Source organism: Symphalangus syndactylus, chromosome 2, assembly GCF_028878055.3.
Source record: "Symphalangus syndactylus isolate Jambi chromosome 2, NHGRI_mSymSyn1-v2.1_pri, whole genome shotgun sequence".
NCBI classification, from domain to species: Eukaryota; Metazoa; Chordata; class Mammalia; order Primates; family Hylobatidae; genus Symphalangus; species Symphalangus syndactylus.
This window is the reverse complement of record NC_072424.2, coordinates 5,349,670-5,368,773: the sequence shown is the minus strand read 5'-3', so window position 1 is coordinate 5,368,773 and position 19,104 is coordinate 5,349,670. Positions and strand designations below refer to the sequence as shown.

The window sequence follows — 19,104 nt, the reverse complement described above, 5'->3', positions numbered from 1 at the left end:
GCCCTGGCCATCTGGATGCTCGGCCGGGTTTTCAAACCTCTGGTCCACACTTTTGCCTCCACATATTTGCCCAGGTTGCTCCTTTGGCCTGGAGTGTCCTCTCGTCTTCTCACAGCTTCACTCACATCTCCATGGAATCCTCCCTGACCTGTAGCCCACAGAGGCTGGCCCTGCTCCAGTTCCTTGAAACTTGCTGTAGTTTTGCTAATGTGCTCTGGGTCCTCAGGTATTAGATCCCCTGGAGACCTGGGCTGTGCTTGGTGCTGCTCAGCACCCCTGCGTCTAGGCTGAGAGAGGTGCCGTCTGGGGTTATTCTGCTCAAGCCATTGGCCACAGCCGAGAATGCCGCTGCCCACTCTGCAGAAACACTGTCCACAGTCAAGCTGAGCACAGCTCAGAAATGTGCAGACGTGCCCGAGCTGGCCTGGTCAGGCCATGGCAGGGCCAGAATTCACATACAGCCTCTGCCTTCTGAGTCTGTGTTCCCTGCTGCCCTGCATGGCAGCTGACCCAGCCCACAGCAGATCACCCAGCTGTGCACCAACCTCTGCCCACCCTCTTCTGCTGGGGACCCATGCAGCTGCTGCCTGGCAGAGAATGTGTCCATGTCCAATTGTGTGTGTCTCTGTGCACATGTATACAGTATAGTGTGTCATGTGCACATGTATGTAGTATAGTGTGTGTGTGCATGGTGTATGCATATGCATGCAATATGATATAGTGTGTTTTGTGTGCACATGTATGTGGTATGGCATATGTCTGCATCTGTGTAGTGTGTGCATGCATGTAGTGTGGTGTGTCGTGCCCGTGTGTACATGCATGGCATGCTATGCTGTGAGTGGGTTGTGCACACATGTATGCAGTATGGTGTGCGGTGTTTCAAGCACATGTGTGTATGATGGTGTGCATGTATGTAATGTGGCATGCATCTTGTACATGTGTGCCATGTGTGCATGCATGTAGTATGATGTGTATCGTGGACACGTGTGTAATCTGTGTGCATGCACATAGTGTGGTGTGTGTCATGAGCACGTGTTGCATGGTGTGTACATGCATGTGGTGTGTGTATCGGGCACATGCTCATAATGTGTGTGCATGCACATAGTGTGTCATGAGCATGTGTTGCATGATGTGTACATGCATGTGGTGTGGTGTGTATCATGGGCACGTGTGTAATGTGTGTGTCCATACATGTGCTATGGTGTGTTGTGGCCACATGAGTGTTGCATGGTGTGCATACATGTGTGTGGTGTGTGTGTAGCATGCGTGTGTATGAACTATGGTGTGTGCGTGTTTGTGGTGTAATGTGTGCGTGCATGCATGTAGTGTATGTGTCACAGGCACGTGTGTGTAGCATGGTGTGTATAGCATGCATGCGTGTGCCATGTAGTATGTGCAGTGGGTGTGCATGCGTGTAGTGTGTGTGTCACAGGCACATGTGTAGCATGGTGTGTGTGTAGCACACGTGTGTGCAGTGGTGTGCATGTATGGTGTGTGCATGCATGTGGTGTGTCATTGGCACACGTGTGTAGCATGGTGTGTGTAGCGTGCATGTGTTGCAGTGTGGTGTGTGTGGTGTGTGCATGCATGTAGTCTGTTATGTGTCACAGGCACATGAGTGCATCGTGTGTAGCATGCATGTGTGTGCAGTGTGGTGTGTGCATATATGTGGTGTGTGCATGCATGTCGCATGTTGCATGCCACAGGCACACGTGTGTAGCATGGTGCATGTCTGCGGCACTGGATTGATTCTCAGTCTTTGGGTGAGGACAAGGCTTTCAGTGGATAGTGCTTTTTTTTTAATGTTCGCGATGAAACATTTTAAATATACAGAAAAGAGGGAATAAGAACAGCGTATGCGAAGCTACATTAGCGAAACTACAGCAGATTTCAAGGAACAGACTTTCCACCCAGCCTCAGAAATGACCCACGACTGACTGGACTCAGATTTACCTCTCAAAGATCAGGCCCCTCTTAACACGTAATCACAAAGCCTCGGCCACACTTGGAAACGTTCAAGCCACTCCCAGCCTGGGTGGGTATGGACTGAGGGTTCCAGTCCCCCCTCTGCCACCCGACTCTTGCTCTTCCCGCCATTTCTCCACGGGATCTGAGTGAGATCCACACACCTGGCTGCCTCCGTGCCTCCTGAGTCTCATGACCCCACACCCCCGACTCTCTTTCTTCCTTGTGGTTTTTGTTGAAAACCTGGTGGTTTGTCCCTAAGGCCAGGTCCAGGACAGTCAGGGGTGCCATAGGACTCAGGTTCCTACCAGGGCCTGTCGGGGGCGTGTGGCGTCTGCTCCCTGACAGCTGTCAGCAGCCACCATGAATCCTTGGAGCTTGCCTTCGTTCGTAAGCAGGGCTCCTGCTGTCAGGAGAGCCGCCCTCATCGACGCCGGGCAGCCACAGCAGACAGTCCCTGTGGACAGAGAGGTGGGAAGCTCGACCCCTTCTCTTCATCCACCCTTTTTCAAAGCAGTGAGTGTGTCCCAGCGTCCTCCAACGCAGACCAGTGGGCTTGGTTTTATGATCTTATGAATTTAAGATTCACACGTCTTTGACGGAATTTGGTCCGTTCTGCTGATTCCAACTAAAGCTCAGAAGGCACCCCGGTCCTTGGGATGCAGCTCTGCTGGGCTCTGACCCACTTCCTGGTATGGCAGGACGCTCCAGCCCCTTCTGTGGGGTTCCTGCCCCAAATCTGATCAGCCATTTGTCTGCAGAGCCCTGGCCACCGAGGCCTTGTCTGGGCCCAGGCGGCCCTGGGAGCCCCCAGGTGCGTGTTCACAATGTCCCCCTGAGGCCCGGGCTGCAGCGCACCCACCACGCTGACTGCTACAGCCAGCAATTCTTCTTTGAACCAGTCACCTCAAGTCCACTGGAATTGCTTCCCAGGGCCACGAAGAGCCTCCCAGGGCTGACCTGGACCCTGATCCAAGAATCTCCAGCAGAGCAGAGGAGGGGCTTCCTGAAGTGAGACTCAGGAGAGTGGAACCCGCTTCCTACCCCCTAGAGAGGCGGCCTTTTCAATTTGGAGAAAAACTGTAACCAGTGCTGAACTGAAGCCCATTTGGCTTGACTGCATTTGCCCAGGAATCGCATCTCGTGGGGAAGTTTTCACGTCCACTTCACGTGGGTGGCCAGGCCCTGTCCCCACTTGAGGCGAGAGCCACCAGGATGCCCATCGTGAGTGCAGGCGCCGTGGGAGCTGCAGGCTTCGGACCACACTGAGGCCTGGAGCAGGAAGCTGCAACGTCCACCTCCTCGACCCGTCTCCCCGTCGCCCTGTGGCCCAAGATGTCATCATTTCATGCCTGATCGGCCTCCCTCCGGCCTGTTCCCCTCCGCCGACGGCCAGGCCCAGCCAGGCAGGGCCACTCGGTGCTCCCAGGATAGCGTCCCGGGTTCTCTGGCCCACAGGCCTGGAGAGTGGGCCCCACCCTCCCTTCCTCTGCCGGATGCCTGCCCGAGGTCCAGCCTCATCCTGCTGCCCTGGGGCCTCCGATGTCCTTGTTTCCTGAGAGGGGCCTTCGCTGGCAACATGACCCCCAGGGAACTCACTCAAACAGCTGCTCTTAGCCGGTGGCTTAGATACTGCGGTTTCTCAGATTCCAGCACAGTCTTCCCACAGAAACCCTGTGGCCCGGTCACATACTGCCGTTTCTGATCCCAGCAGCTTCTCACAGAAACCTGTTCCTCCAGGTATCGCTGTCTCCTGACCCCCGTGGGCAGCACACAGTTCTGTTTCCCTCCGTCAGGGTGCACCATCCTTCAGGTCAGAAGCTTCCAGAAGGCAGAAATGCTGAGCTCCCTGCAGCGGTGCAAGGCAGGCCCCGTATGGCTCTGAACCTCGAGGGCCGACTGCGTCCTCTGGGCTCCGAGGGACCCCTCTCCTGCGGCCATGCAGAGACCTGGAGATGTGAGGCTCCGCAGCTGCAAGGACGGTGTCTCGGGCAGGAGGAGCCCTTCCTTACGGTGCCAGCCAGAGGTGCTCTCCAGGTTCACACCCCAGAGAGTGAGGCTTCCAACAGATTAGGTCTGGATATTTTAAAATTATAAAAATATTAGCAGAAACAAAGGAAAGCTGTCCCTGCCGCCTTGGGGTGGAGAACATACAAAGCTGCTGAAGATGAACGGGTCAGATTCCACATCAGAGCTTAGAGCTCTTGGATGTGAGAAGACACATAAACAACGTTAGAAGCCGGCAACAGACACAGCAAGCGTGTGTGCGGCGCCCAGGCTGAGGTGAGCCTGATGCACAGGGCACTCGGCAGCCCTACCTCAGCGGAGAAAGCATAGTCCTTGCATGGGGATTTAGAGGAAAAAATTAAAACTGCAAGTAGATTTGAACAGATGCTTGGTCTCATTCATAATTACAAAAATGCAAATTAACTCGACGAGTGAGTTTAACAGATTGGCAAACTGCGGAGACTGGCGCCTTGGCTGCGGCAGGTGACTAAACTGGACGGTCATTTATCAGGATTGTTTGTCGCAGCTGTCAGAATTGTAAGTGGATGTGACCTGGGACCCAGCATCCCCCTTCTTGGAATTGAGGCTTTGCACACCTGACGTGGCTGCACAGATGCCACCCGGGGCATCCACTGAAGTGTCGGTCATGACAGCAGAACATGGGAAGCACCCACAGCGGCATCAGAGCGGAGGGGATGGACCCTGTGTGCCCAAACATGCATGTCACAGGTCCCCCAGGGAGGCAGACCCTGGCCCAGGCACGAGAGCATGGCAGGTCCCCCCAGGATGGCACAGGAGACCCCAGGAGTTGGCAGCAGAGCAGCCATCGGGGCTCCTGGCCCAAGGTGCAAAGGCAGAGACGGTAGCTGGGGCCAGTGCCAAGCGAGCCGTGAGGGGACGGGGAGGTGCCAGTTCCCCTACCAGAGGCGCATGCACAGCAGGGAGTCTGTGGGGATGGCCAGCGGCCAGGAGCCTGGCTGGTGTGCCAGGTGGGCTGCCCCAGGGCACCAGACAGGGTGCAGGAGGGAGAGGGTGGAGGAGAAGCAGAAACCGGCCCGCGGAGAGGCAGGGCCAGGCATGGGACAGAGGTGGTCAGTCTGGGTTCCTGACCTGGAAGGAGATTCACGCCGTGAAAAAGCCAGGATGCAGGGCAGAGCGCAGCTCGGGAGAGAGAAGAGATGCGTGTCTGGCTGTCTGTGTGTCCTGGGTGTGCACGTATGTGTCTGCGTGTGTGCCCGTGTCCAGACCAGGAAGCCCCAGGACCGTCCACACACACACACACCAGACTGCGGGGCACAGTTTATGCCCCAGAGAAGAAAGTGTGGGGTGCTGGGTGCTCCTGGTTTCTTATCTGTGACACTTTCTGTCTTGCTCAAATAAGACATCTCAGGAGAAGATGGAGTTTGAGGCAGAATTGGATGAGCTCGGTGATGGTGGTTGGAGTCAGGCTCAGGTGGAGTCAGGGGCCCTGGGATCTGGCTGGGTCCCTGCAGCCTGACCCTGAGACAGACCCTGACAGAGGGGGAGTCGGCCAGGATGACCAGCTGGCCTGGGGCCCCGGGATGCAGGGCTTTCTGTGAAGACTGGACACTCCGCTGGTCACCCTGGACCTCACGACGGACTCGGGAGACGGGTCTCAGGGTTCTGTGACGACATCTCGAGACCACCCAGGGAGAGGCCTGGGGCCAAGGCAGCCCAGGACACGGGTGCGCGTCTGCTCAGCCAGCCCAGGATGCGGGTGCGCACCCGCTCAGCCAGCCTGGACAAGAGTGGACACTGAGGGACACTTGGGGACCCCAGACTCCCCTCGGGAGGGGAGCACAGGTGTGGGGGCAGAGCAGGCCCTGGGTCAGGTCCCGGCTCCACACGTGAGCTGTGTGCCCTGCGACATGGCCCCGGGCAGGTTCCTGAGCTGCTCAGGGTTCTGCTTCCTCTTATGGGGAAGGTGAAGCCCCACACGCAGCCATCCTGGGAAGAAGTGTCCAGGCCTGCGGTGCGGCCGTGTCCAGGGTGGACCTCGTGCAGAGCCCACGTTCTCAGGCAAGGGAGGAAAACCCAGACTTTCAAACAAAAAGAAAAACCCGTCTTTCCTTCTACTGAAATCCAGTTTTTGAAGTTTTGAAGTTTTCGACCTAAACACTGAAAGGCTCCACCCTTGGGAGACACAGCAGCCAGAGGAGTCTGTGCCCCTCAAGGCTGCGGTGGGCAGAAAGCCCAGAGGAGTGGGGCCGTGGGCCAGCACAGATCCAGGCCCAACTGCGCGGGCGGCGTGGGTGCGAGCAGCGTGGGTGCAGGTGGTGTGGGCACGAACAGAACAGTGTGGGCACAGAAGGCGTGGAGGCAGGTGGTGTGGGCGTGGGCAGTGTGGGTACAAGTGGTGAGGCCATGGGCGGCATGGGCACGGGCAGCGTGGACATGGGTGGTGGCGGGGGTGGCGAGAGTGTGGGCAGCGTGGGTGTGGCATGAGCACAGGTGGCAAGGGTGTGAGTGGTGTGGGTGGTGAGGGTGTGGGCAGCGTGGGTGCAAGTGGCATGAGCGCAGGTGGCAAGGGTGTGAGCAGCGCAGGTGGCAAGGGTGTGGGCGGCGCGGGCGGTGAGGGTGTGGGCGGCGTGGGCACGGGGGCTGCTTCCCCTCGGGAATCTCACAATCCCTGAAACTCGAGCTCCTGGGCCGGAGAAGCGGTGGCCGCGGTCGGGGGGGCGCACATGCACAGACCCTGGAGCTGACAGCCTGTCGTGCCCACAGGCGCACATCTACTCTCTGGGGGCCACGCTGAAGGCCGCCCTCGAGTACGTGGCAGAGCCCGCACTGGAACCCAGGCTGAGCCAAGACCTCGAGGCGCTGCTGAGCCGGATGCAGGCGGAGGACCCTGGGGACCGGCCGGACCTCGAGGTAAGCGAGGCTGCCCTGGGCCACCCCGGGCTGCGACCTGACCCCACAGGCCTGGACACCACGTGCTAACCACACACACGCCCGGCAGCCTCACCTGGGTCCCGCGACCACAGTCTCGTGGCATGGCATTTTGCTTAAAGGAGGACTTGGTTTTTTATTGTCCGTTTTTGTTATGAAAGGTCTTACTTGTGACAAGCCTCCTGGTTCTCTGCAACCCAGACCTGCTGCCTTTTCACACTAGAAAATGGGCAAGGCAGGCGCAGGCAGGCTCTGGGGACTGTCCCCGGGTCACCTTCAAAGGATCCAGCCGTGTCAGGTGGGCGGCTGCGGGAGATGGCCCCTCCTCCGAGCCTTCCTGTCTGAGGTGCTCACGTCCCCAGAGCATCATCGCACTGTGTGAAGAGAAGCTGCAGCTCACGTCCTCCTGTCGCGTGTGCCGGAGCCTCTCTGCTGTGGGGAGGAGGGTCCTCTCCATCGAGTCCTTCGGAGCACTGCAGGGTGAGCTCTTGAACCCAAACGCGTGCATCCTTGTGCGTGCACATATACCTGTGTGCCATGTATGCACACGTGCACATGCTGCACACACACACATGCACACACATGCACACACATGCCACACACACCCATGCACACTGCACACTCATGCACACACGTGCTGCACACACACCCATGCTGCACCCACCATGCACACACACACACACTGCACACACCCATGCACATGCGCTGCACACACGGTCCAACACATCCATGCACACACACATGCTGCACACACATATGCACACACCCACTCACACATTCAGAGATCACACACACTCGTGTACTCACACACTGAGTCACACACGAGTGTTCAAATAGATCACGTGCCCCGTACACACATATTCACACTGGCTCACAGTCACACACATGCAAATTCAGGCATGCCTGTTCACACTGCACACGCCCACACCACAATGCACACATTACATGCCCGCTCTCATGCCTACCACGTCCACTGCCTCACACGTGATCAGACACGCAAACATGCTGGTCCTGTGCACACACCCATTTCCACACTCTCATGCGCATCGTGTTGCCTGTGCCAGCCTTGCAGGCACCCACACAGGCAGAGGTGACTCAGGCTCAGCTTCAGAAATCCGTGGCGTTGGTGCCAGTGTGGCATTGGTGCCAGGCATCTGGGTGTTAGTCTCGTGGGCATTTCAATAAATGGATGCGTTGATGTTTCACAACTGATTTTCACCTGCCCCCACCAGGGGTGCCAGGTGGGTACGTTACAGAGCTGCAGCCACAGCATCTGGGGTGTTCGGGGCTCACACGTATTCTGGCGTCTCTCAGGCCGCCTTTGAACAGAGGCCGTGTCTGCATCAGCATCACTGCCTGCAGCACAGAGCCCTGTGGGGCCTCAGGATGGTGGCCAGGGGCACGGCCGCAAAGAGCCTCATGGTGGCCGGCAGGGTCCTCCCTGCTGAGTGAGCATGTTTGCAGCTTAGGGTTTGTGCTGCTGCGGGAGGGGTGCAGTGTGGAGTAGGCAGTGTGTGCAGTGTGGAGTGGGCAGTGTGGGGTAGGCAGTGTGGAGTGGGCAGTGTGGAGTGGGCAGTGTGGAGTGGGCAGTGTGTGCAGTGTGGAGTGGGCAGTGTGGAGTGGGCAGTGTGGAGTGGGCAGTGTGGAGTGGGCAGTGTGGGGTAGGCAGTGTGGGGTAGGCAGTGTGGAGTGGGCAGTGTGGAGTGGGCAGTGTGGGGTGGGCAGTGTGGGGTGGGCAGTGTGGGGTGGGCAGTGTGGGGTGGGCAGTGTGGAGTGGGCAGTGTGGGGTGGGCAGTGTGGGGTGGGCAGTGTGGAGTGGGCAGTGTGGGGTGGGCAGTGTGGGGTGGGCAGTGTGGAGTGGGCAGTGTGGGGTGGGCAGTGTGGAGTGGGCAGTGTGGAGTGGGCAGTGTGGGGTAGGCAGAACAGAGCCATGCACAGCAGAGAGAGAGCAACGCTGAGTGTGGGAGGTGGCCGCTGACGGCCGCAGCCACATCATCCAGGTTGTTCCTGTGGGGACTCACGTGTGTAATCCTCGAGGAAAATGACGTGCCTTTGGATGAGATAATTAGGCCCAGGCTCCCACAGGAAGCCCCAGCGGGAAGCCCCGCCTGGCCTGGGGGAGAGGCAGCCCCAGCCTCCAATTAGCCAGGATGAGGTGATGAGTGGGGCAGGAGAAGAAGGTGGGAGCTCCCTCCTGCGAGAGCCTGCGCTGGGGTCTGTGATCGGGAAGGGGAGGGGAGGGGAGGGGCAGAGGGGAGTGGAGGAGGGGAGGGGGGAGGGGAGGAGGGGAGGGGGGAGGGGAGGAGGGGAGGGGGGAGGGGAGGAGGGGAGAGGGGAGGGGAAGGGGGGAGGGGAGGGGGAGGGGAAGGGAGGAAGGGGAGGGGAGGGGATGGGGGGGAGGGGAGGGGACAGCAGGGGGAGGGGAGGGGGAGGGGCAAGGGGAGGGAAGGGGAGGGGGGAGGGGAGGGCAAGGGGGAGGGGAGGGCAGGGGGGAGGGGTGCCCAGCAGGGATGAGAGCCTGCACTGGGGTCTGTGATCGGGAGCAGAAGGGAGGGGATGGGAGAGGTCAGAGGGGAGGGGCGGGAGGGGCGCCCAGCTGTGACCACATCTTGCTTGTGCCCAGATGTCAGTGAGAGCAGCTGGCGGGAGAGACCTGCCCCAGGAAACGCTGGGCCCAGGAGGCCGCCTGGGGACCCTAGCACTGACCTGGAGGTTCTGCCGACCCCCGAAGGCCCAGAGTCTGAGACCAGCCGGGGCCCCAGAGCCTCCCCACCCAAGGCTCTGCTGTCCACCCCGGTGAGAAATGGCGAGAGCCACAGCCGGGAGGGGCTGGCCGGCCTCGTCTTGGATGCCGAACGCACCCTCGGGGAGCTGGACAGAGACGCACTGAGGAGAAGCCGCCTGCGGAAGGTGCAGACGTTCCCCAGGCTGTTGTCCGACAGCCCCGAGGCCACCCTCTGCCTGCCACTGACCCGCGGGAAAAGCCAGCTGCCCATATCGGAATTATTCTCTCCGGACCCCAGGAAGGCCTTTCTGGACAGGAAAAATGGCATTTCTAGTTTCCAGGCTCAGCCCAAATGCAGGCTGTGGCCGGAGCAGGAGCCAGAACACCAGCTGGGAGGGGTTCCCTGTGCAGGCCGCAGCGCAGACAGGGGCCCTGGGGTGCCTGGCAGTCCAGGACAGCCCGAGACTTCACACCCCAGCCAGGGGCCAGCAGAGGCCAGACCCCCACCCTGCCCTGCAGACCCTCGAGATGCTAGTGGTGAAGCCCAGACTCCCGGGAATGATGAGAGAATTCCGGAAGGAGCCGGGCAGCCGGAAAGTGCAGCTGCGGAGCAGGTGGGTGCCCGGGTCTTGCGTGTGGGTGGAGGGGTCGGCGGTCAGTGAGTCCGGGGCTGGGCCTCTCCACAGACGCAAACACTTTGTTTAACACAGAGGATTAACCTTCACCCTCGCTCCATAATTAAGACATTTTCATTGAGCTGCCCCGTTTCTGAAGGAAGCTGTGGCTGCGGCTGGCGATGCTGTCACCCAGGCGTGGCCTCTCAGGTGGACGTTTGCCTCTGGACGACCCAGAAAGCAGCCGCCTCCTCAGCCCTGCCCCGGCTCCTCACACAGCCCCACACGGCCGTCCTGAGGGTTAATTTTCTTCCGGGAAGTGAGGCCAGCAGCCCCGGCTCCATGATGTCATTTCAGGGGCTCCGTCTCCCCAGTTCTGAGGCTCACGGCCTTCCTCATTTTCCTGTTCTGATGGTTTTAAAAGTTAAAAACCAAAGCTGTGGGTTGAGCTTGCTCATCTGCGGGGCCACCTCCGCGGGGACACAGGGATGTGGTGCAGCTGCCCGGCCGTGGCCTCTATGCAGGATGGGGCCTCCCCAGCCAGGTGCTGCCCCTGGTCAGCTGCTCCTCGTGAAGGATGGAGGATGCTATTGGAGCCAGTGTTCTGGGGGGCTGGCCCGTCCGCCCCTCTGTCCAGCTGAAGACACTTGGGCCAAGGCCTGGCCAAGTACATTGCCCTCCCTGGCTCCTCAGTGTGCCACCCCCAGCTGTGTCCCCGTGAGCTCCTCAGGGCAAGGGCACCTGAAGCCAGTGGCCTGCACACAAGTCCATCTGCCAGGCAGCGCCTGGCCCAGGGACGGGGGTGTCCTCAAGCCACCTGTCCCACAGGCCTTGTTGACCTGAAGGACAAGGGCGCAGGCCATTGTGTGGCTCAGGCTTTTCTGCACATCCTGAGCACGTGTGCCCCGTCACCCTCCACCACTCTCCCACTGCTCTCCCTGGCGGCACGCCTTCCCACGCACAACAGCCTACCTTCCAGAAGGGCACACAGAGGCACAGGGTGGCCGAGCCACCTGTTGGAGGGTGGACTTTGGTCCCAGCTGTCCATGAGGGCTTGGAGTGGAGAGTAGCCTCCCAGGCTGAACACATTCCTGGGGTCAGGGTGTGTGTGTACGTGAGAAAATGCACCCAACAAAAGCCACCACCTTAACCCTCTGCAAGAGCATAGCTCAGCGGCGTCGTGTATGTTCACGCTGTTGCACAGCTGTCCCCACCAGCCCACACGAAACCCCAACCCCCGAGCATGGCCCCTGCACCCCGTCCTGCCCCCACCTCCATGAGCTCTGTCTAGGGGCCTCGCGGGAGTGGGATGGACAGAGCTGTGTGTCTGACCTCTTCACTGAGCCCGCTGTCCTCATGGCTCCTCCCCGGGGAGCCTGCGTGAGAACCCCCCATCCCCGTCCCGAGGCCAAGCGCCGTCCACACTGCCCCTGCGTCCGTCCGTGGATGCCTGGGTGCTCCCCGCGTTGGCTATTTCGAGCCGTGCTGCTGCGAACATGGATGTGCACATATGTGTGGGCCCTGCCCTCAGTTCCTCGGGGAATGTGGCCGCGTGGAACTGCTGTCACCTGGGAGGTGTATGTTGAGCCTTTTGAGGAACAGCAGCGCTGTCATCTGCAGTGGCTGCACCGTGGGACGTTCCCATGCACAGGGCCAAGGGCCCCAGTCTCCCCACGGCCCCCACATGCTGGAGTTGACCTAGGGACCTCCCCAGCCCTTCTGTCAGGTGTGGGGGGCGCCTGCTCAGGGGCCGAGTGGGCCTCGCCCTGGCCTGTCCCCCAGACATGCCTCTCCAGGCGGCGGGCCCCGGCAAGTGGTGTCCACACTGACCTCGCCGCTCTCCTGCCCACAGTGGGTGTCCCTGCAGGACCTCCTGTCCCAGCTGGGACGGCCCTTCCGGGAGTACGAGCTGTGGGCCCTGTGCCTGGCCTGCCTCCGCGCACTGCAGACACACCCTGACCACCCAGGTGATGCGGCCCCCCACCGTCCCATTGCCCCCTGCTGTCCCACCCCCCGTCCCATCCCCCCCACTGTCCCACCCCTGCCCCCTACTGTCCCACACCCCCAGCCGTCCCACCCCCATCCCATCCCCCCCACCGTCCCCACCCCCCACCATCCCCACCCCCGCCGCCGTCCCCACCCCCCCACTGTCCCACCCCCTGTCCCATCCCCCACCCCCCCGCTGTCCCACTCCCCGTCCCATCCCCCACCCCTCCACTGTCCCACCCCCCGTCCCATCCTCCCCACCATCCCACCCCCCCTGCCGTCCCACCCCCGCCATCCCATGCATAACTGGCCCCCACCTGAACCAAGGCACCCAGGGGCAGCCCGGACAGTGTCTCCGGTGAATGGAGCAGGCGGCTCCCGTCTGGAGCACCTTGTGGGCCCTGCTGGGTTGCAGCACTGAGGGAGGTGTGGGGACAGATGCCTGCAAGGTGGGCCTTGAAACCGGTAACCCTGCCGTAAAGAGGAACGGGACCTTGCTGTGGCTCTCACCCACACATTCTCAACACGGTGACATTGTCCCCAGGGAGGCAGCAGTTGGCTTTGGAGTGGGGAGGGAATCTTGAGCATTGCACGGGTCTGCCCCGTCAAAGCCCAGCCCTGCCAGACATCAGGGCAGACGGACGGTGCATCTGCGATGTAAAAACGTCCTGGGGGTGATGAGGGCAGCATCTGAAAGGGCTGGGGGAGAGGCCGTCGGAGACACACCTGGCTCCAGTGTCCATCCACCATGAGCCCGTGGCTGCCCCGTGGGCCCTGACTCGGGACAGGGCCTGTGACACGGGGGCTTCAAGTTACCGTGTTCTCCCTGCCGCTCGGCTCCCTTCCAGCCGCGGATGTGTCGCTGCAGCCACTGTGTCAGCTGGGGCAGCGCTATCCACGGGGAGGGCCGGGAGGAGGCAGCTCCGAGGACCCGGGGGGCTGGGGGCAGGCCCTGTGCGTGCACTGGCAGGTGCGCGCCCTTGCAGTGGGGAGGCTGGGGGGCTGCCCGGCCTGACCGAGGCTTCGCAGCTCCTTCCCCTCAGCCAGCCCCAAGTGCGGGGCAGCACGCAGACCCGCCCTGACCCAAGCTCTGCCACAGCCTACCTGTGTCCGGACTCCGTGCTGGTTGCTGAGGACGGGGCTGTGCTCTTCCAGCCACCCCCTGCCAACGGTGAGTGTGTGGGGTCCCCCTCAGGCCGAGTCCAGCACCGGCTCGCCAGGGGTGAGGAAAGCTCAGCCGGGTTTTTCTCTTAGGTTCCTATGACTTGTTCTTTCTGGCTCCCGAGCTGGCAGAAGAGAGGCTGGTAACTGAAAAGGTACCTGGGCCCTCCCCACCCTGCCCCAGCCCTGCCCCCAGCCCTCGGGGGTGCCACGTCCCCCATCTGTCCAGCAGCCCCCCATCAGGACTCGAGGGAGTCAGGGCAGCCCTCCCTGGCCAGGCGGCCACAGGCAGTATCTGCCAGCAGGGCCGTGGCTCTGGCCAGGGCACCAAGACAGGGCTTGGTGTGGACGGCACTGGCCATGTGCACTAGAGCTGTGCCTCCTGGTTCACGAGAATCAAGGGCTAAACATCCAGGGATGTGTATAAGGCACCTGTGAAACATGAGCATTCTTAAAATTTAAATTCTACAAATTTAAATACAATTAAATAAATTACATTCAAAATCAAGGTAAAACTTCCACTCAGGAATGATAGAAATGTGCACTTCCCGCTCCTCCCACCAAGGAAGAGCACTAAGTACCCTACACTAAGCACCCTGCACTAAACAAACACCCTGCAATAAGCACCCTGCACTAACCACCCTGCATTAAACACCCTGCACCAAACACCCTGCACTAAGCACCCTGAAGTAAGCACCCTGCACACTGTGCAAAAAACAAGCACCAGGCCACCTGCAGGGGGAGGAGACAGCAGCCGGCGAGGGGCCTCTGGACCAAGGAACAAGGCAGCCGTGAGTGCCCTGGGTTTTCCTTCTGCCTCATATATTGAGACTTGGAGGTAAAGGAGCCAGCAACTGGGAAAAACCAATGGGCACACACACTAAAAGCCATGCTTTTTCATCTTCTGGGGATGTTGTTTAGAGAAACCCGGAATGGCCCACCATTTGCAAACCATCGAAGGCTTTCCTGCAGTCTAGCCTGTAACGAAAAGAGGCTGTCCCGAACCCCAGCAATAGATTGTTCACCTTTACACCAAGAAGGCTGGGAAAGCACCATCATCTGCAGGTGGCCCAGGCCGACCTCAGGGGGTTGATGCTGTGAGACCTGAAGCTCTTACGAGATTGTCTCAAACAAAAACCGCGTCCATGAGGCTGCAGTGGTTCTGTGTGCACTGTGCGTGTTCCTGTAGGATGCAGTGCTTTCCCCTTCAAGGAACGAAAATCGCTGGGAAGGTGTTGAGGCGCAAGCACAGAGTCAGAAAACTAAGAAAAAATGAAGCTTTTTGGAGTAATAAAAGAGAATTTAAGCCCCAACTGGCCAGGCATGGTGACTCACACCTGTAATTCCAGCAATTTTGGAGGCCGAGGCGGGCAGATCACTTGAGTCCAGGAGTTCGAGACCAGCCTGGGCAACATGGTGAAACCCCATCTCTACTAAAAATACAAAAATTAGCCAGGGGTGGTTGTGTGCACCTATAATCCCAGCTACTTGGGAGGCTGAAGCAGGAACTTGAACCAAGGAGGCAGAGGTTGCAGTCAGCGAAGATGGTACCACTGCAGTCCAGCTTGGTTGAAAGAGTGAGACTCAGTCTCAAAAAAATAAGTAAATAAAACAAAAGCCCCAACAAAAGCCTGGGCCTGTAATCAGAGGACCAGGGAGGACCAGGATGCATTTACACCCCCTGCTCTGCACCAGCCAAACCCCACGGGAGCACTGCGGCCCCGCCCAGCAAGGGCCGAGCCTGGAGCCTGGACTCATCCTTGTGAGACTGCAGAGAAGTGCCCAGTGCCCGCCCTGGCCCCAGGTGGCCTCAGAGAAAGTGAGCAGGAGCCAGGACCTTCCTTCCCTGCAGCCTGTCCTGCAAGGACAGCTGGAAAACATGGCTGAAAGGAACTGGAGACTGCACCAGCAAGTGGAAACGCATCCTATGCTCACAGATGGGCAGGATCAGTGTTGGTAAAATGGCTACACTGCCCAAAGCAATCCGTAGAGTCAGTGCTGTCGCTATCAAACTACTAATGTCATTTTTCACAGAATTAGAGGAAACTATTCTAAAATTCATATGGAACCAAAAAAGAGCTGAAATAGCCAAAGCAATTTTAAGTGAAAAGAACAAAGCCAGAGGCATCACGTTACCCAACTTCAAACTATACTACAAGGCCACAGTAACCCAAACAGCATGGCACTGGTACAAAAACAGACATATAGACCAATGGAAGAGAATAAAGAGCCCAGAAATAAGGCTGCACACCTACAACCATCTGATCTTTGACAGAGCTGACAAAATCAAGCAATAGGGAAAGGACTTGTGATACCAAGAATCAGGAAGATGTCAAACTGAATGAAAAAAGGCAACCGATAGATACCAACCTGGAGATGACAGAAATGTTAAAAATGACTTTAAAATTTTTAAAGCAACCATCATAAAAATGCTTCATTGGGCAATTGCAAACATGCTTGAAACAAATGAAAAAGTCTCAGCAAAGAAATAGAAAGTTTCAACCAAGAAATAGAAAATAAAAAGAAAAAGCTAATGGAAATTTTAGAGCTGATTTTTTTAAAAACTCAATGAATGGGCTTAATAGCAGAATAGAGAGGGCAGAGGAAAGAATTGGTGAAATGGAGACAATAGAAATTACAAAGTTTGGACAACAAAGAGAAAATAGACCAAAAGAATTGAACAGAGCCTGAGAAGCTTGTGGGACTATAATAAAAGATCTAATATCCATGTCATCAAAATCCTGGAAAGAGAAGAGAAGGAGGGTGGGGCATAAAAAGTACTCAAAGAAATAATGGCTGAAAACTTCCAAATTATGGCAAGACACATAAGCCTACAGATTTAAGAAGGTGAGAAAACCCCAAACATGATCAATGCAAAGAAATCCACACCAGGACACATCATAGTCAAACCTCTGAATACTAACCCTCCCCTCTCCGAAAAAATAAAAATAAAAACCAAGAAGAAGAGAGAGAAACAGCAGCTTACATATATACATATGGGGGGGAAAGCAGTTCAAATGATCAGATTTCTCATCAGTAACTGTAGAGGAAGTGCATAGCATTTTTTTAAGTGCTGAAAGAACTTTAAACCCAGAAACCTATTTCCAGCAAAAATATCCTTTAGAAATTAAGGAAACAGGCTGGGCGCAGTGGGCTCAGGCCTGTAATCCCAACACTTTGGGAGGCTGAGGCAGGTGGATCACCTGAGCTCAGGAATTTGAGACCAGCCGGGCCAAGATGGCAAAACCCTGTCTCTACTAAAAATACAAAAATTAGCCAGGCGTGGTGGTGGGTGCCTATAATCCCAGCTACTTGGGAGGCTGAGGCAGGAGAATCACTGGAACCTGGGAGGCGGAGGCTGCAGTGAGCCCAGATACAGCCATTGCACTCCAGCCAGGGTGACAAGAGTGAGACCCAGTCTCTTAAAAAAATAAAGGGGGAAGAAGGAAGAAAGAAGAGAAGGAAGGAAGAAGAATAAGAAGAAGGAAAAAGGAGAAGGAAGGAGGAGAAAGAGAAGAAGAAAGGAAGATTGACAGAGTAATGTTTAGAAACATGACCTAACCATGTATTGTCTACCAGAAACTCACTTCAAATAAAACAATATAAGTAGGTTGAAAGTTAAAAGAGTTGAAAAAGATATCTTATGAAAATGATAAAAAGAAAGCAAAAGTGACTGCATTAATATCAGGTCAAGTGTACTTCAGAGCAAAGAAAATTACCAGAGACAAAGAGGGACATTCTATAACAATAAAGGGTCAATCCACCAAGAAGACATAGCAATCCTAAACGTATATGCACCAAATAACAGAGCTGCAGAATATGTGAAGCAAAACTGATAGGATTAATAGAGAAACAGATGAATCCACAATTATAGTTGGAGATGCCAGTTTCCCTCTCTGAACACTTGATACAGAACAATCAGACTGTAAACCAGTAAAAATGTGAAGAAACTCAACAACACTGTCAATCAACAGGGCTGGATCAACATTGAAAGGACACTCCACCCAACAACAGCAGAATCCACACTCTTCTCAATTGCCCCACTGACTATACACCAAGCAGACGAAATCCTGAGCCATAACACAAACCTCAACAAATTTAAAAGAATTTAAGTCATACAAATGTGTTCTCTGAGCACAGTGACAAAAATAAAAGGGAAATTTTCCAAACACTTGGAAACGAAACAACACATTCTAAATACTCTATATGTCAAAGAGAAAATTTCAAGGAAATTTTAAAAGCATATAGAACTGAGTGAAAATGAAAATGCAACATATGGTGAACCAGGATTTTTGTGCCAATGGCGATGTGCTGGCTCAGATATTGGACTATAGTTTTGCAAGCTGCTACCATTGTGGAAACTGGGTACAAAGTACATGAGCTCTCTCTATATTATTTATTAAAACTATGTCATCTACAATTATCACAAAATAAAAGGTTAATTTTTAAAAGTGTAACAAGTGCTCAAAATGGGTAATTTCCTACTTATCTGACTCTAGTTGGCTGTTACTATGCTCATGGGGCTGTCTGCATCTGCTGTGCCTGGATGGTGGAAACTCTATAAAGGGGAGCTGCCTCTTCCCAGCTCCACACTCAAGGGCACTGCATTGGTAGCTGGAAGTCAGCCACGTGGGAGTACTTACACCAGGGAAAGCAGCAAATGCTACAAATGTCTTGTTCTGTTGACTCTCTGGACTTAGTGAAGTGATGGAGAGCACGTGGATACTGTGATTAAACTTAAAAATGTGTCACGTCTGTAGTTGCTCCATTGAGATGAGGACATGGTCTTAGGATATCAACCACGATCGTTTGATTCAGCAAAGACGTCGCTCAGAGGGGTGCCCTGAATTCCAGCATGGGTCTGTCCTGCTTTGCTTCCATCTCATTTACTGAAATGAATGAAAACATCAACCAACACTCATGTCAGAAGCACTCGTGTATTGCAGTGGACTGTGGATGAACGTGGGTAAAAATCAAAGCCTTCAGTGAGAATCGACTGGCTCTGTGGAACTTACAAAACGTGCATTAAATGGTGCACTGCGCATGCCTTACATAGCAACGTGCCGGATGAACTCAGTTTGCACGCAGGCGGCGCGTTCGCTCGGAGAGCCTGTTGTTAGGCATATAGCAGCACGGCACTAGTCGAGGGCTCCCAGGAGTGGGGTCCATGAGGTGGGGGCTGTGCTGGCCAGTTCTCAAACCCTCGAGCTGCTGCCTTCGTGAGGAGAGTGGAAGGCAGGAAAGTCCAGTTGAGGCTTCCAACCCTTCGGTGTTTAAAACGCGGACAGAACCACGGGGGAGAGTTTGACCTGCAGGTTCCTAGACCACGACCTGGAGGCGGATGCAGGGGTCCAGGGTGGGGCCCAACAGATGCTGAGGAGGGTTCATGAGGAGAGCCCCTCTGTGGGGGCAGTGCCTGGTGCCCCTCAGGGTGCCTGAGGTGGGCAGGTCTGCTGGGCACGGTGGTCCACAGCCCTGCGGTTGACACCACTATTCTCTCCCCACCTGCCCAGGCCTCTGTGTACTGTGTGGCCGCCGTCCTGTGGACCGCAGCCAAGTTCAGCGTCCCCCGCAACCACAAGCTGGCCCTGCCACGCAGGCTCAAGACCCTCCTCCTGGACATGGCCAGGCGCAGCGCCCCGGAGCGGCCGTCCGCGGCCGAGGCCATCAAGGTAACCACACCGTGGTCATGGCCCCAGCCCAGGGTCCGAGGACTGTGGGCAGTGGCCACCCTCA

At 56.8% G+C, this 19,104-nt stretch overlaps 1 protein-coding gene across 1 annotated transcript in view; it reads left to right on the top strand.

The window, feature by feature from the left end:
• KNDC1 (kinase non-catalytic C-lobe domain containing 1) overlaps positions 1–19,104 on the top strand; it is a 63,561-nt gene that overhangs the window by 15,940 nt on the left and 28,517 nt on the right. The window contains exons 4-10 of the mRNA XM_055244697.2: positions 6,718–6,864; positions 7,245–7,362; positions 9,506–10,221; positions 12,074–12,188; positions 13,307–13,378; positions 13,462–13,523; positions 18,882–19,040. Of these exons, the coding sequence (XP_055100672.2) occupies positions 6,718–6,864; positions 7,245–7,362; positions 9,506–10,221; positions 12,074–12,188; positions 13,307–13,378; positions 13,462–13,523; positions 18,882–19,040 (1,389 nt within the window). The remainder of the gene's footprint in view (positions 1–6,717; positions 6,865–7,244; positions 7,363–9,505; positions 10,222–12,073; positions 12,189–13,306; positions 13,379–13,461; positions 13,524–18,881; positions 19,041–19,104) is intronic.